Source organism: Argopecten irradians, chromosome 15 (genome assembly GCF_041381155.1).
Source record: "Argopecten irradians isolate NY chromosome 15, Ai_NY, whole genome shotgun sequence".
Classification (NCBI taxonomy): Eukaryota; Metazoa; Mollusca; class Bivalvia; order Pectinida; family Pectinidae; genus Argopecten; species Argopecten irradians.
Genome location: NC_091148.1, coordinates 24,312,091 through 24,325,505, shown reverse-complemented (window position 1 = coordinate 24,325,505; position 13,415 = coordinate 24,312,091). Strand labels below are relative to the sequence as shown.

Here is a 13,415-nt window from a genome sequence, read left to right as displayed (position 1 = left end):
TTGATGGAATATTGGGTCACAGAAAAGGAGGCAAGAAGGCACACATTATAGAATCAGGTTAGTGGGAAATGTATTGATGGAATATTGGGTCACAGAAAAGGAGGCAAGAAGGCACACATTATAGAATCAGGTTAGTGGGAAATGTATTGATGGAATATCAGGTCACAGAAAAGGAGGCAAGAAGGCACACATTATAGAATCAGGTTAGTGGGAAATGTAATGATGGAATATCAGGTCACAGAAAAGGAGGCAAGAAGGCGCACATTATAGAATCAGGTTAGTGGGAAATGTATTGATGGAATATCAGGTCACAGAAAAGGAGGCAAGAAGGCGCACATTATAGAATCAGGTTAGTGGGAAATGTATTGATGGAATATCAGGTCACAGAAAAGGAGGCAAGAAGGCGCACATTATAGAATCAGGTTAGTGGGAAATGTATTGATGGAATATCAGGTCACAGAAAAGGAGGCAAGAAGGCGCACACATTATAGAATCAGGTTTAGTGGGAAATGTATTGATGGAATATCAGGTCACAGAAAAGGAGGCAAGAAGGCGCACATTATAGAATCAGGTTAGTGGGAAATGTATTGATGGAATATTGGGTCACAGAAAAGGAGGCAAGAAGGCGCACATTATAGAATCAGGTTAGTGGGAAATGTATTGATGGAATATTGGGTCACAGAAAAGGAGGCAAGAAGGCGCACATTATAGAATCAGGTTAGTGGGAAATGTATTGATGGAATATCAGGTCACAGAAAAGGAGGCAAGAAGGCGCACATTATAGAATCAGGTTAGTGGGAAATGTATTGATGGAATATCAGGTCACAGAAAAGGAGGCAAGAAGGCACACATTATAGAATCAGGTTAGTGGGAAATGTATTGATGGAATATCAGGTCACAGAAAAGGAGGCAAGAAGGCGCACATTATAGAATCAGGTTAGTGGGAAATGTATTGATGGAATATCAGGTCACAGAAAAGGAGGCAAGAAGGCGCACATTATAGAATCAGGTTAGTGGGAAATGTATTGATGGAATATCAGGTCACAGAAAAGGAGGCAAGAAGGCGCACATTATAGAATCAGGTTAGTGGGAAATGTATTGATGGAATATCAGGTCACAGAAAAGGAGGCAAGAAGGCGCACATTATAGAATCAGGTTAGTGGGAAATGTATTGATGGAATATTGGGTCACAGAAAAGGAGGCAAGAAGGCGCACATTATAGAATCAGGTTAGTGGGAAATGTATTGATGGAATATCAGGTCACAGAAAAGGAGGCAAGAAGGCACACATTATAGAATCAGGTTAGTGGGAAATGTATTGATGGAATATCAGGTCACAGAAAAGGAGGCAAGAAGGCACACATTATAGAATCAGGTTAGTGGGAAATGTATTGATGGAATATCAGGTCACAGAAAAGGAGGCAAGAAGGCACACATTATAGAATCAGGTTAGTGGGAAATGTATTGATGGAATATCAGGTCACAGAAAAGGAGGCAAGAAGGCGCACACATTATAGAATCAGGTTAGTGGGAAATGTATTGATGGAATATCAGGTCACAGAAAAGGAGGCAAGAAGGCGCACATTATAGAATCAGGTTAGTGGGAAATGTACTGATGGAATATCAGGTCACAGAAAAGGAGGCAAGAAGGCACACATTATAGAATCAGGTTAGTGGGAAATGTATTGATGGAATATCAGGTCACAGAAAAGGAGGCAAGAAGGCGCACATTATAGAATCAGGTTAGTGGGAAATGTATTGATGGAATATCAGGTCACAGAAAAGGAGGCAAGAAGGCGCACATTATAGAATCAGGTTAGTGGGAAATGTATTGATGGAATATCAGGTCACAGAAAAGGAGGCAAGAAGGCGCACATTATAGAATCAGGTTAGTGGGAAATGTATTGATGGAATATCAGGTCACAGAAAAGGAGGCAAGAAGGCACACATTATAGAATCAGGTTAGTGGGAAATGTATTGATGGAATATTGGGTCACAGAAAAGGAGGCAAGAAGGCGCACATTATAGAATCAGGTTAGTGGGAAATGTATTGATGGAATATTGGGTCACAGAAAAGGAGGCAAGAAGGCACACATTATAGAATCAGGTTAGTGGGAAATGTATTGATGGAATATCAGGTCACAGAAAAGGAGGCAAGAAGGCGCACATTATAGAATCAGGTTAGTGGGAAATGTATTGATGGAATATCGGGTCACAGAAAAGGAGGCAAGAAGGCGCACATTATAGAATCAGGTTAGTGGGAAATGTATTGATGGAATATTGGGTCACAGAAAAGGAGGCAAGAAGGCGCACATTATAGAATCAGGTTAGTGGGAATGTATTGATGGAATATCGGGTCACAGAAAAGGAGGCAAGAAGGCCACATTATAGAATCAGGTTAGTGGGAAATGTATTGATGGAATATAGGTCACAGAAAAGGAGGCAAGAAGGCACACATTATAGAATCAGGTTAGTGGGAAATGTATTGATGGAATATTGGGTCACAGAAAAGGAGGCAAGAAGGCACACATTATAGAATCAGGTTAGTGGGAAATGTATTGATGGAATATCAGGTCACAGAAAAGGAGGCAAGAAGGCACACATTATAGAATCAGGTTAGTGAAATGTATTGATGGAATATCAGGTCACAGAAAAGGAGGCAAGAAGGCACACATTATAGAATCAGGTTAGTGGGAAATGTATTAATGGAATATCAGGTCACAGAAAAGGAGGCAAGAAGGCACACATTATAGAATCAGGTTAGTGGGAAATGTATGATGGAATATCAGGTCACAGAAAAGGAGGCAAGAAGGCACACATTATAGAATCAGGTTAGTGGGAAATGTATTGATGGAATATCAGGTCACAGAAAAGGAGGCAAGAAGGCACACACATTATAGAATCAGGTTAGTGGGAAATGTATTGATGGAATATCAGGTCACAGAAAAGGAGGCAAGAAGGCACACATTATAGAATCAGGTTAGTTGGAAATGTATTGATGGAATATCAGGTCACAGAAAAGGAGGCAAGAAGGCACCACATTATAGAATCAGGTTAGTGGGAAATGTATTGATGGAATATCAGGTCACAGAAAAGGAGGCAAGAAGGCGCACATTATAGAATCAGGTTAGTGGGAATGTATTGATGGAATATTGGGTCACAGTTGTAAAAAATGACATAATTTTTAATCAGGTTGATTATGCTCTCTATCATATTACAGTTGGTACTAGTATTTAGGAGAATATCTGTCAAAAATCTTTTTCATTTATATATTAAGACTAATAAAAATGTACCTTGGCTGGTTTTTTATGGCTTGACTGGTTGGACCTAGCTAGTTGCTCGTTTATGAATTAAAGACGGACCTGTTGCTTTTATAATGCTTTCAGATGAGCCTTGACAAAACCCTAATAGGACTGTATCAAAAACTACAGGTCCGTCAGGATTTATACTTGAAATATTTACTTTAACAAGCCACTGTCAAACCAGTTGTTCTGAATAAACGAAAACAGCCCTGGTTGTTATGCTATTTGCACTGATGAGGCAATATCTCATAGATATCAAAATAAAGTACATTACACCATCCTATGATATTTAAAAATGAAATAACTTCCTAATTATTTGATAATACATTTTTCATGCCTCCTTGGAGTATTTTTGAGTAAACATGAATGTTTATATTTGAATTTAAAGATTCGGATGAAGAACCCATTCCAAAAAAAACATCCAAGAGTCATAATGAGAAAAAGAAAACAGGCATTGTGTTCATGGATGATTCAGGTGAGTATTAGGTGTGGCAACTGGTTATGTAATAAAGGCATGGTGTAATAAAAGAACAAGGAAAAATGCTCCTCATGGAGATTCTGACGCCATCAATTGTTACTAGGGTTCTGCCTCAGATATTTGGTATTCCCATTATACTATAATAACTGTCTGTCTTTCTGTCCATATGTAATACCTGGTGTTGTGAGATACCAAAACAACATGGGAAAAGTACAACTTGCCATTGGTTAGTCCTACCTTCTGGTGATTATGATGTCACAAAATTTATGTTGCAATTATATAATTACTAGAAGGTGAGACTAATCTTTGGTACTTTACCCACGTTGTTATGGCTTCCTGAAACCCCAATATGCTTCTAATGATTTCTTAAAAAAAACCAAGTGGCCTATACATAAAGAAGCTTGAATTTTTCCTCAGAAATCATCAGAGATGGCCTCTGAGACCTCTAACAATCTTTGACTTTTAATCAAAAATGGTATATATGGGTTATTGGAAACAGTTAATATCATGGTCTAGTTTGTTGTTTTGAAAGGGTCACGCCTGTATAGGGACCCTCGTACATTCCCATCCTAATGAAGATTACTTGTTATATCTTACTTCTGATCCTCAATGTTTAACCGATTTGTTTCAGATGATGAGTCTCCTAAGAAATCCACCTTGGATTCTTTTGTGAAGACACCAAGTCCACAAAAAGTTAAACCCAAGGCAGAAACGAAAAAGGCGGAGACAAAGACTCCAGTTAATGTGTCTGACTTCTTTGGCAGCAGTTCCGTTCAGCGCTCTGACAGAAAAACTGTCGTCTTAAAACGGAAACTAGTAAGTGAGATGGAATAGTACTTAGATATGTTATATTTATATACACAAGGTTAATTTTATGGGAAAAAGAAGTAATTCTAACCGTGTGGACAAACAAATTGTCAAATTTTCAAGGTGATCTGCCCCTTTATCAAGACACACAAAACGAATACGATTACATAATATTACACGAACAGTAAAACGGGACAATGAAAGAAGACAAATATTTAACAGTGCAATTAACCCTTCGGCAAGTGGCAGCCGAAGGCCGGATCTACCAAAAACTAAAAGTTGCCATGCAGTACGGCAGAATGCTACAATATGAGCGGTGGCTGGAGAGCATGCCACGTATGAAATGAAATGTGTGATATGAAGTGCTCATTTGTATAGGATGTAAATTTAGTGGCCTATCTCCTCGATGTGTGTGCAGAGGAACAAAGTCCTAAATTTAATCGCCTTTTGCAAAGCAGCACATGCAAAGGACAATAAAAGCGTAGAAAAGAACAGGAAAATGCTGGAAGTAGGTATTAGCAATTGAAAAGTGAGTGATCAATCGATGTCAATTTGCAAAATATATATATTTAACGTTCGTTAATGCCCTTGGATAGCGGGTCTGTAGATAGGTAATCCAGAATCTCTCTCTCGATGGACGCTTGGTTTGTGTCCAGTAGGAACAGTGCTCAATTGCAATCACTCGCATGTCTTTCCAACTATGGATGGGTAAGTTGAAATGTCTGGCAACCAGATAGTCAGGTTTGTTCTGTTTGATAGACCAGCAGTGATTGTTGATTGTGACGTTGAGTGGACCACAGGTTTCCCCAACGTATTGCATTGTGCATTTCCTACACGAGAGGAGGTAGATGACATTGCTGGATTTGAACGTCAGGTTCTGTCGGATGTTGTATGCTTTGTTGTTGATAGCACATTCAAATGTGTCTGTGGATGCTGTGTATGGACGCATCATGCACCGTTTATTGTTGCATGTCTTGAATGAACCCGTTTGTGCAGAAAGAGCAAGAGGAGGAAGTTTGCTACTCACTACAAGGTCTTTTACATTTTTTGGTCTGCAGTAGGCTAGTAGCGGTGGCTCTGTGGAAATACGCCTAAGTTTTGTTGATGACTCAATGATTTTCCAGTGGTACCTAAGGATAGAAGGGAGATGTGGTAAGTTAGGATGGAATGTTACCACACAGGGAACACGTTGAGTGGCAGTTCTGGTATGGTATATGAGAAGATTGGCTCTGTCTAGGGCGCGGACCTTGTCGATTTCTTGGTCGATCAGATGCGATTTGTATCCTCTAGAGAGAATGTGGCATATTTCATCTCTTCGCACTGAAGTTCGAAGGTGGTATTGTTGGACACTATTCGACGGATTTGTAAAGCTTATGAATAGATTAATTTTAGATATAGTAATGATAGTCTTAGATAGGGAACAATAAGGAAACATTTTGCAATCACATTCCTTGTGTCAGGTTGACCAATCAGATCATTTGTTTTATCTGGTAGAAAATTTGGTTTTAGGGATTTATGTAGTCATATCAACTAAATTGTTTACATGTATGGGGAGCTTATAGAGACATATATGTCATGCATACATTGTAGTAGTATTAGGAGGCAGAATGATGATATCATATTTGTCTTGGGACTAATGGTATGGCTCATTCCCTGAACACCAACTCTGGTTAATACAATGGGAGGTGTTTATGTAGGGAACCCTTTGAAGTTTAGTTATAGTCTGTTTCAAACTCTAACACCAACTCGGGTAACTTTTCAACCAGGAATTTTTACACTCGTACCTATAATAAGATATATCATTAGATATACTGCAGTTTTGTTAATTAAGTTCAAGCACTCACTAACATTTTTTATATTATTTATTATAAAATTATAATTACATTTTTTTAATCATCAAATAAAAAAAACAAAAAAACATTGTACAATATTTATTAAAGTGTCACACATATTTTACAATAGTAATTGATAAATTAAAATATCCTAGCACTCATGTAATTCAATGTTTTCCAAAATAATCATATAATAATAAGATATTATCAAAGTGTCGCTTGTATTTTAAAACATAACTTGATTTGTTTAATAAGGAGGAAGATGAAGAGATTCATGACGATGATGATTTTGAGAAAACTCTTGCTCAGTTAGACAATGCACAGAAAAGCAAAAAGGTGAGAGTCTGATCAATATTTATCAACAAAGATAACTTGTCAAAACCAGCCCAGATTCTTGTGTAATCCAGTGTAATTGTAGGGTATTTTCCTTCTTTAATCCAAAACCTGGCCATACCAGCTAAATAGACTGGTCCTGGTGACATTTGGTTTACACAATTTGTACTGTAGATTGATGAGTTTTTTCCCAAATTTTTGAGGATAGGATTTCATACTCACAAGAAGAATAGTTTCACATTAAAGACATATTTTAATTCAAGACAGGTGTCGGTGAATACATTTTCAGAAAATAAAATTGATAGTAGTAGTAAGAATGAACGGTAAAGTAAAGTTTCAAAGAAACCTTTGAAAAACTTAAAGAATATGAAAAAGTATTTTGAAGAATTGGGCAAGCATTTCATCAGGTATTTTGACTCTGCAATCAGAATCTACACAGCGCTATACCTTTGTTACATTTGTCTAACCTGTTATGTATGATATATTCCAGCCACGCCTTTCCAGTGAGACTTCACCAAGCAAGACTACTACATCAGATACTCCAAGTCCATCAGGTTAGTGGCAAATTTACTGTTTTATAAAACAAATCCTTGTACTATAATACAAACAAGGTTTTAAATAAAAAGTTTGATGTAATGTATTATTTTTCGCCACGATGGTGCAGTGCAGTTTTTAGGTCACCTGAGATGAAGACGTCCGTGTGTTCGTAAACAATTTACATTTTCGACTTCTTTTCAAAAACCTTTGAAGCAATTTCAATGAAATTTTGCACAAACCTTCTAAGACACAAGGCTAATCAAAATTGTGAATTATATGACCCCCACCCCCCAGGGGGCTGTGAGAGGGGGTAAAATTGACTAAAATTTCAAAAATCTTCTTCTCCACTTACAGATGTGGTAGAATCAAATACTCTTCATGGATAGAAAGGTCTCAAGGCCCTCTACAAAAATTGTGAATTATATGACCCTGGGGTCTTAGGTTTCCCCCTGGGGAGGGGGTTAAGTTTACTGTATATTATATGGTGAAAACACATCTTGGAGCATTATTCGGTCAGTTATAATAGAAAATTAGTCAAATGTTATCAGAATTATCCCTATGAATTGGCCATTGAATCCTATTAACAAATTTTCAAAGACTGACTCCCAGGGGCCTTAGGGACGGGGCCAAAAGGGGTCAAATAGGCTAAAACTTCAAAAATCTTCTTCTGAATTATATGACCTTGGGTCTCATGTTTCCCCCTAGGGAGGGGTCAAGTTTACTATAGTTAATATAGGAAAAACACATTTATAAATGTTATTTTCTTTTTTTTTCATAGGAAATTAGTCAAACTGGGTAAGAATTATCAGACCGAGAAAGTATATTCATCTATGTCCTGGCGACCGCCAGGGGCCAGAGGGGAGGGGCCAAAAGGGGTCAAATTTGCTAACTTTTCAAAAATCTTCCTTCTGAATTCACAGATTTGATGGAACCAAATACTCTTCATATATTGAAAGGTCTTAAGGCCCTTAACACAATGTGGGAATTTCATGGCCCTGGGATCTCAGATTTTCCCCTGGGGAGGGAGTCAAATTTATTATAGTTTATATAGGAAAAACACATTTAATAAACATTATTTGCTTAGTTTTAATGGGAATTGAGACAAACTGGGTTAGAATTATTATCCTGAAATAGAATTTTAACCACATATCCATATTGGTCCTGGCTGACCCCCAGGGACCAGAGGGGCGGGACCAAAATGGGTAAAAATTGCTAAAATGGCTAAAATCTTCTGAATTCACAGGTTTGATGAAACCAAATAAACTTCATAGATTAAAAAGTGAAATTTATAAAATCACTGACACTGACTGACTTCTAGTTTGGTTTTATTGTTTAACGTTGGCAAAGCAAATTGGAATTTAGAGCATAAGGTTTGGTAACATAATACACTAACTATCAAAATGAAAAACAGAAAATAAAAATTCTAATTCGAAGGTTCAACTTTAAAGTTTTTTCTTATTCATGAATACTTTTTAGTTTTTACAGATTTAAACTAACTTTGCAATGCTCTTTCTATAGCAGCACTCAGTAGACTGTCAAGGCCTTTTGGGCCTCTTGTTAACAGATAACCTTATATTTTTCATGCTATGTTTGTGGTGATAAACACCATCAAGTGATACAAGATGGGGTAAAAACGGAAAACATACTGTGAAAAACCTACAAAAACAACCATTCAACATAAACTTGAACTTAAGAATGTAAGGGAAATTCTTTCCAAGTTTATTTTGATAGTATCAATCAATTGATGTTAATATGCTTGATTTCAGGGAAACTTTCCAGCAAATTGGCAGCTAAAGCAAAAGAATATTCAAAAGAAACGTTAAAGGTAAAGGAAGAAAAAAAAGTTCTAGTTCCAGAAACTCCAGAGCCGAAACAGGTACAGTATTGTTTAACTTAAGTTTAGCTAGAAATTGTTCATTGGTTCTATATTGATTGAAAAAAACTTTTCAATAAACCAACACAACTTCTGTGGACAAACTTTTTGGACCACATCAATGTTCAGCGAAATTGCAAAAATATACTTGTGAAGATTACCGATTGTATTGTGTCTTCTAAATAGATCTTTTCTGACAACTAAAAAGATTCACATCCATTCCTCGTCAGTCCCATGCAAGTAACAAACATAAAAAAAATACTCCTAAATTAATATTCGCAGGTTGCCAAGAAATCCAGCCCAGTAAAAGTGTCTCCTAAGAAAGCCAGTCCTGTCCAGTTTACACCCAAGAGGACATCACCCCAGAAAGATGCTAGTCCAAAGAAGACATCGCCATTTAAGAGTGAGAAGGCACAAACTCCTAAAGTCTCTCCTGGGAAACCATCAAAAACAAGCCCTTCTACACCTGGAACTTCTAAAACTGTAAGTTCATATACTACAGTGATCCATCAACAAAAATTGTTATCTTTACAAAATACTGTGTTTCAAAAAAGCAGAAAATCAAGAGCAGTCATCAAAGATTTGAATTTTATATACAAATTGGAACCTCCCAAAACCGAACCTTCTCAAAACTGATCACCTCTAGAAACCGAACATGGATGTCATGTACGGAATGAATTCCTCTTTATTAATAGTATATAAAACTTCCCAAAACCGATCCCTCCCAATTCCGAATACCGGACCGATTTTGAGATCGGAATAGTCAAATGTAACTAAAATACACTTCTGAAAACCGGCCTTACCTGAGCGACACCGATAGATTGCATTGAGGTCTGATCAACCGACCGTGAAATACACACATACCTGTACCATAGTTGTTGCATGCCATGTCCTTGGGCATGTATACCGATGGGAAGGCTATAGGTACACAGTGATTATACCCGAGATGGTGGTGTAATTATTTAATAATGCCAATTATTTAGATATCTAACGAAGGTCTACCCTGTGCACGCGGTTTGTTTACTGTAGGAAAACAAGCAGAGCTAGTAATAAAGAGAAAGTTTCGTATTCAAATCACACGTTTTTTTTTTATTTACATATGTAGTTGTCGGATAACGTAAATTATCTGTATGAAGAAGCCGAAGCCATGTATTGTTTTAGAAAATGACTATGTCATATAATGACCGGCATCGACTGATCATCGTGTAATTAGACCATATAATTTGATTCTTGACGTAACCGGAAGCGATCGGTCGTAGGTTGCAGACGAGAACATCCCCAAGAACATTCACGCAACTAACTAACTAAACTACGTTTATAAGCGGTAACAAAGTCAAGTTTGCTGTAATCCATTCCTTTTAAACGCATGATTCTCTCTTTTGTGATAACCATCACATTAACAATCAATATTGGTCGGTTTTTAACGAACACTAGGCACACATGCGGTGCACTTATGTAAAAAACGACTTCCGATCGATTAAATCCGGATCGTGATGATCGGTATTCGGTTCACTTCTCCAAACCGAACCCTCTCTAAACCGGCCGAAATTATATGCACCGACCATGATCGGTTTCGGGAGGTTCCACTGTACAAATTATTATTATAAAACATGGATTCTTTCCTTTGAATTTTCAGTTTGAATTGCACTCTGACAGATATACCAAATAACATGAAATGTAGGTGGATATCTTATCCTATGTATGAATATCAAGGCATATTACTAATAGATATTTTAGATAAGGTCTACAAGTTTGACTTTCAATGTCCCATGCCATGATTGGTACTTAACCTGGCTATAGTCCACCTATTTGATCTAAATGTTGTGATTGTTTCACTAACCATACAAGAGTTAGTTGCTATGGTAACAGTGTACATATCTGACTCCATTGTTTCTATGGTTACAGTCCCCAGACGTGCCAGAGCTGGCCAGTAAGACGTCCTATCGGTCATATCTGACGAGAGAAGGACCAAGGTCTCTTGGAGCTAAGGAGATACCAGAGGTTTGTTTAGATGTATATTTTCATTCGCAAAATGTAGTTATAAAAACAGGATAAAATTCATAAGGTTGTCATGTCAGTTGTTCTAGATACCTTGACCTTTAACCTACATCAAAAAATAAAACTTTTATTTAGATTTAGTGCCTAATTAGCTGGTCACTGGAACGTAATATTTAGAAACCACCTCTATTGGTTTATAACCTGATGAAGGTAAAACAGTATGTTGTTTATGGTGATTAGGTCTCAGCGCTTTAACAATATCTATAAACTTTATTTATTTTACATCGATTGCGAAACAAGTAATATTGCTTATAAAAATCACTTTCGATGGGCCGAATGAAAGCGTGCAAGGCCTCCTAGTGTGGGAGAAAACCATGTGATCGGTTTAGAGACCTCTCACGTCCGTGCCAGGGATCAAACTCAGGCCGGCTAGATGAAAGGTGAGTGGCTAATTACTCCACCACCCGATCACCCACAGGACTATGACCTTTACATTTTGACCTTATAAAAATGTAAATGAAGATAAATATTTTTTATGGGATTGATCTCCTGAACTTGCACAACATCTAGGTGAGTTAATTTGTCATACTCTAAATAAGGTGACTGTGACACTGTGACCTACATTTTCACTTTTAAATTTTGGCCTTTCTAGGGTGGAGAAAACTGTTTGGAAGGCTTGACCTTTGTCTTAACTGGAGTGTCCGAGTCATTTGACCGTGACGACCTGAAGCGAATGGTAGAGAAATATGGTGGCAAGGTTACCTCAACTGTCAGCAAGAAAACAAACTACCTGGTAGCTGGGAGGGACAGTGGGGAGAGTAAACTACAAAAGGTAGGAATCAAAGTTATTTTCTGGATAAATATAAATCGGAGCGGTATGAAAGGCTCATTTTGTTACTATTGTGATACTACATGTAGATCTACTTATTTCTGTGTGCAATTTAATTTTACGAATTTCACGATCACAGTAAATTAAGGTTTATATCCGTGAATGTAAAAAAAACCTTGTTTTAATGTATTAATAGATATCCCCATTTCATTTTAAAATCAGCAAGTCAATCTCCGCAAACATGTTTTCAAAATATAAATTTAATAGCTGCGAAAGAAAGTTTGTTTACTGGTATGTTTTCTACAGAAATCAATATGGTCTATCATGAAGTGCATATTTCAGTAAGAATCGCCATGAATACAGTCTAGTCAAACTGCATTAAACTGAACACATTGTATGATTTAAAGTATTTTTGTAGTAATCCTGTCAAAATTGTTCACGATAAATTTAATTATACTTATTTTGAATAATCCGCTAAATGACAGATGCATCTGGCCTCAAGTAAATAATAGTTGAAAGTTAAGTAATATTTTTATGAGCAAGCTTGAAGCCAGGATTTAAAATCTATATTCTTCATTGCTGTGATTAGGCCCGAGGCTTTGGCACGGTTATACTGGATGAGGATGGTCTTCTGGAGCTTATTAAAACCAAACCTGGGAAGAGATCCAAGTATGAAATAGAAGCCGAGAAGTCAGCCAAAAAGGTACGATCACCTGCTTGTTTGTTATATTTTACCACACTTATACTTTAGGGGCCATGGTGGCCGAGTGGTTAAGATGCCCCGACATATTACCACAAGCCCTCCACCTCTAGGAAGCGGGTTCGAATCCCATGTGGGGCAGTTGCCAGGTACTGACCGTTGGCCGGTGGTTTTTCTCAGGGTACTCCGGCTTTCCTCCACCAACAAACCTGGCACGTCCTTACATGACCCTGGCTGTTAATAGGACGTAAAAATAAACAAACCAATGTTATACTTTACATGTAAGCTACCAAATATTCCTTGTAATATGTTCAGTGTCTGTTAATGTTTAAGGGTAAAAGGTCATACTTGTATTTGATAATATAAAATAAATTTAGAAGCAAATTCTCCAACATTTCCAACATCAATTTGATTTTGCATGTTATACAGCAAAATTTCTGGAGGGAATGGGCCTTAATTTATTCGGCCATAGGTGTACCTAAAAAAAATCACAAATGGGGGATTAATCTTTCAAAACTTTATGACCTTAAGAACATTTGTCATACTATTAGTTATATAGTCAGTTACTGACCCCCTATAAAGGCATAGAGGGTTAGTAAGATTTATAGGGGGTGAGGGTGTAGCCTCCTATAAATCTTACTGACCCTCTATGCCTTTATAGGGGGTCAGTAACTGACTATATAACGAATTTATCGCATCAAGGACCATTTATTTGTTTCCCATTTGT

General features: G+C 37.3%; 1 protein-coding gene across 1 annotated transcript in view; it reads left to right on the top strand.

Moving 5' to 3' along the window:
• The window catches only part of LOC138308697 (replication factor C subunit 1-like), a 40,595-nt gene that overhangs the window by 12,253 nt on the left and 14,927 nt on the right, over positions 1-13,415 (top strand). The window contains exons 4-12 of the mRNA XM_069249727.1: positions 3,690-3,776; positions 4,411-4,595; positions 6,674-6,754; positions 7,242-7,305; positions 9,055-9,164; positions 9,444-9,644; positions 11,067-11,162; positions 11,812-11,991; positions 12,578-12,691. Coding sequence (XP_069105828.1) covers positions 3,690-3,776; positions 4,411-4,595; positions 6,674-6,754; positions 7,242-7,305; positions 9,055-9,164; positions 9,444-9,644; positions 11,067-11,162; positions 11,812-11,991; positions 12,578-12,691 — 1,118 coding nt within the window. The remainder of the gene's footprint in view (positions 1-3,689; positions 3,777-4,410; positions 4,596-6,673; positions 6,755-7,241; positions 7,306-9,054; positions 9,165-9,443; positions 9,645-11,066; positions 11,163-11,811; positions 11,992-12,577; positions 12,692-13,415) is intronic.